Source organism: Rhinopithecus bieti, unplaced genomic scaffold, assembly GCF_001698545.2.
Source record: "Rhinopithecus bieti isolate Rb0 unplaced genomic scaffold, ASM169854v2 scaffold_82461, whole genome shotgun sequence".
Taxonomy (NCBI): Eukaryota; Metazoa; Chordata; class Mammalia; order Primates; family Cercopithecidae; genus Rhinopithecus; species Rhinopithecus bieti.
Window position 1 is genome coordinate 174,951 of NW_016830244.1, and position 3,888 is coordinate 178,838.

The 3,888-nt window shown below is 36.0% G+C and overlaps 1 protein-coding gene across 1 annotated transcript in view; it reads left to right on the forward strand.

Moving 5' to 3' along the window:
* The window catches only part of IDH3A (isocitrate dehydrogenase (NAD(+)) 3 catalytic subunit alpha), a 24,787-nt gene that overhangs the window by 8,548 nt on the left and 12,351 nt on the right, over nt 1–3,888 (forward strand). The window contains 2 exon segments of the mRNA XM_017865335.1: nt 1,215–1,277; nt 3,556–3,639. Coding sequence (XP_017720824.1) covers nt 1,215–1,277; nt 3,556–3,639 — 147 coding nt within the window.

Genomic DNA, 3,888 nt, shown 5'->3' on the forward strand with positions numbered 1-3,888 from the left:
AAAAAAAAAAAAAAAAAAAATTAATGCATTTTAATACCTTTGGTCTATGTAGATTCTTTTTTTATATTGTTTATAGTAATGTAGTATGACTTTGTACCTGTTCTCAAGGACTAAGTTATTAAAATTTATAATAAACCTTTAAAATTTATATTTCTGGTATATGATAATGTTAATTGGAGAGAGACAGAGAGAAAAAAAAACACATACCAGTGGTAATATCTTGGTGTGGTGGGATTACTGGGTAACTTTTATTTTATTTTTTGTATCTTTTCCTAGTCCCAGCAAACTGACAGTAATGACCACAGTACCTATATTATCAGAAGAAACAATAATTTATTTAAAATCTTTATTCTGTATGGCATGGGCATCAGATGGTATTAAATAAACTTTCTTAGATTTTACTATAAAGTGTAATTTCTTAATATTCACAGAATAGATATAATGTATAATTGAAGGAGCACTGGACTAGGAGTCAGAAGACCTGTATGTGGGTTTCCATTTTGCTAATTATTCGCTGTGTGACCTTAGGCAAATCCTTTTCTTTGGGACCAGTGTCTTCCCTTATGAAATAAGCAAGTTGCCAGGTGTCATGGTGCACACCTGTAATCCCACCTACTCAGGAGGCTGAGGCAAGAGGGTCACCTGAGCCCGGGAGCTGGAGGCTGTAGCGAGTTATGATTGTGCCTTTGAATAGTCACTGCACTCCATCCTGGGCAACCTAGGAAGACCCCGTCTCAAAAAGCCTAAAACAACAAGAAATAAGTGAGTTGTGCTCTGGATTTCATGAGGAACATCCTGGCTCTAAAATTAATAGTTATTTTCTTAGAGTATATGTTACCCTTAAATTGACCTGATGCTCAAGAATGTTGGCACAAAATGATCCACTCATCTGAGAAAAGTCCGTATGTTTGAGCTGAAAAAGTAGTTTTATTCTACCTTCAACATCTTTTATTTGACAACTTATATTAGTTAAATTGACTTTGAAATATATAGTACTTAGGTTGTCAATCTAAAGTAAAAATTTGAGTATTTAGGCTTTCAAATCTGAGATAGCTTGCCACATTGAGCTAATACGTGAGATTTGTATTCCTGGGAAGCTACTGAATATATCCGTGCCAAGTTGCAGCATTACCAACCATCAAGACTTCCTCGCTCTTCTTTACTGTGTGTGGTTTAATTCTGTGCTTGATGTCTCTCTGTTGATATTAATATAGGTCTCTCGGCTGCTGGGGGCATTCCACAACCCAAAACAGGTGACCAGAGGTTTTACTGGTGGTGTGAGTATAATTATGTCTTTTATTTTTTCCTTTTAGAAGTTTCTCAAGAAAGATGCTCTAATATATTTATTATATAGCATTTTATCTCCATTCATTTAAAATTAGGGAAAATTGGCCATATTTATAATGTATGTTGAAATTATTGACTGACATGCACAAATCTATTAGGTTACTTGCACATTTGAAAGAATTGTCTGACAGCTGGCTATGTAAGTTTGTCACATTAATATCTTGAAGGAGCCTTATTAAAAATAGATAGAAAGTACCCTTGAGCCTGTTATTTTATTTCACAATCTTGTTTCGGTGAGACAGCTTTTTTCAAAACTTGTACAAGTTGAGAGAAAATTGTTGAGAAGCTTCAAAACCTGCTTTGCATTGTTATTTTATGAGCTTCCCTAAACCCAGTAGATGGAATGCCAATTAGGAATGCCTTGAACATCTATAAGCCCTATAGGCTTGGACTTTCCTTATATAGGCTTTGTAGACTATTGCAGTAGTAGATCATCTATTGTTCATTAAATCTGCTGCTTTTAGAATTCCCAGCATCAGAGTTCTGTGCTTTAAAAGCTGATACCACATTTTTGGAACATTCTAAGACTGTGGGTCAGTGACTTCCTATTTGTTTTTATCCCCGCCCCCGCCTTTTACGGAATCTGATTTGGATTTCGTAATTCCTCTACTCCCATATAACATCTATGCCGTGTAAGATTTATAAGACCATAGTACTTTTTTTCCTCCATTTACTTCCTGTATTGTGGAAGAAAAGTAGATTCTCTGTTGACTTGATGACATTTATTATTACATGTTGGGAGAACAGGAAGAAGCAGCCAAAGCGTTCTTTTGGCTCTGCTTATGCCAAGAATGCAGGATAGGGCTTGCACTTCAAGCTCGAGGATAGCCATGCTAGCATTTCAAACGCATTCTGATAAGCGAATAAGATGATCATTGCTGTCTGCTATTATTTAATTTTCAGGCTATTTATTTGAAAAAAAATTTGCTTGATGGAGGAGATTATTTTTGAAGAAATAAGAGAATATATTTATTTTTTTAAAGATTTCGTCAACCCGGGAAAACTGGTATGAGCCTTAGCCCTGGCTAAGACTGAGGTGGCAGACTGAGGTGGGAGACTTGCTTAAGGCCAGGAGTTCGAGGCAGTGAGCTGTGGTCACACCTCTGAGTAGCCACTGCGCTCTTGCCTGGCAACATAGTGAGTCCTCATCTCTAAAAAATAAAACTGAAAATTAGAAAATGAAAAAAATAAAAATGTCTCTTCAGTTGTACAGAAAAAAATCAGAAATAATTAGTCCACCAATCTGGGCAGACAATCATTGGAAGCAAAGGACCAAGGAAACTTGAATTAGTGATTTCTTTTAAATGCAGTTCAAGCAACTAGAATTGAAAAAAAGCCAAGCCCCTAGGTGGGGTGAAGTCCCAAGATAATAAAATATATGGTTCCCAAATGGAAAAAGAGGTGCTGATCTTCTCCCTTACGTATTTTTATTTCTGCGTTTGAAATGCTGGCTTCGTTTTGCCTGAAGCCTTAGAGTAAATCATTGCTGTTACATTATAAAAACAATAATTGTCATTCTAAGTGTGACTCAGGCTTTGCAGGCATGATGACGGATACTATTCTTTTTAGTTGCAGATCAACTTTGCCAAGCTTATGTAGATTACTCTTAGATTTAAGCAGACAGTTTTATAGAGGAACTAAGAAAAAAATGGAAGCTCTCTTGATAAAAAGTCTGATTTTCCCTGAGTACCAAAACAGACCTCAGTAATATTTTGGAGATGTGTCTGAAAGTGTTTTGCAAGGCCGAAGAAGAAGTTGCATGAGAAGCTTTCCGGGATCACAATGAAAAGGAAAGGAAAACACTTGCCTTCATGAGAAACCCTCCAAATTTTAGTGAGAGAACATTGTTAATTTGTTGTTGTTGTTGTCTTTGGTTTTAAAGGTTTGAATTAATTGGTCTCTTTGCAGTTTGTCTGAAAAGAAATATCAATTAGGAAATCTACTTGATAGTTTAATTTATTTTCGTTTAAGTAAAGAGTATCATTTGGGTTCTTTTTAAAACCTCTGAACTCAGGTAAAGAGCAGGATTGCAGAGTCTCTGATGATTCCTGCCTCCCCTTTGATGACCCTGGGGGAGGTATATCTGTTTTCTTAACAGCGTTTGAATCTTTCTGAGACATAAAGTGGATTTCTCTGTCAAAATGTTCTTTTTTAAGCCTTCAAAAATAAAAATTCTGACTGTCTTCTTTGATAATTTCTTATGTTCAGGTTCAGACAGTAACCTTAATTCCAGGAGATGGTATTGGCCCAGAAATTTCAGCTGCAGTTATGAAGATTTTTGATGCTGCCAAAGTAAGTGGGCTTAAAAAATACATTTAATGATGATTCACTGAAAAGTTTTCTTAGACAGTTGGATTCTGTGAACTTTTAGGATGCATTGTATACATTTCTATGAAATTTAGTAAGGTCTGTTGTTCATCTCCACAGATTGTCACTTTAACAGTGTGTGTCTCAGTGTTTGCTACTGCCATTATTTCTTTCCTTCCTTCCTTCCTTCCTTCCTTCCTTCCTTCCTTCCTTCCTTCCTTCCTTCCTTCCTTC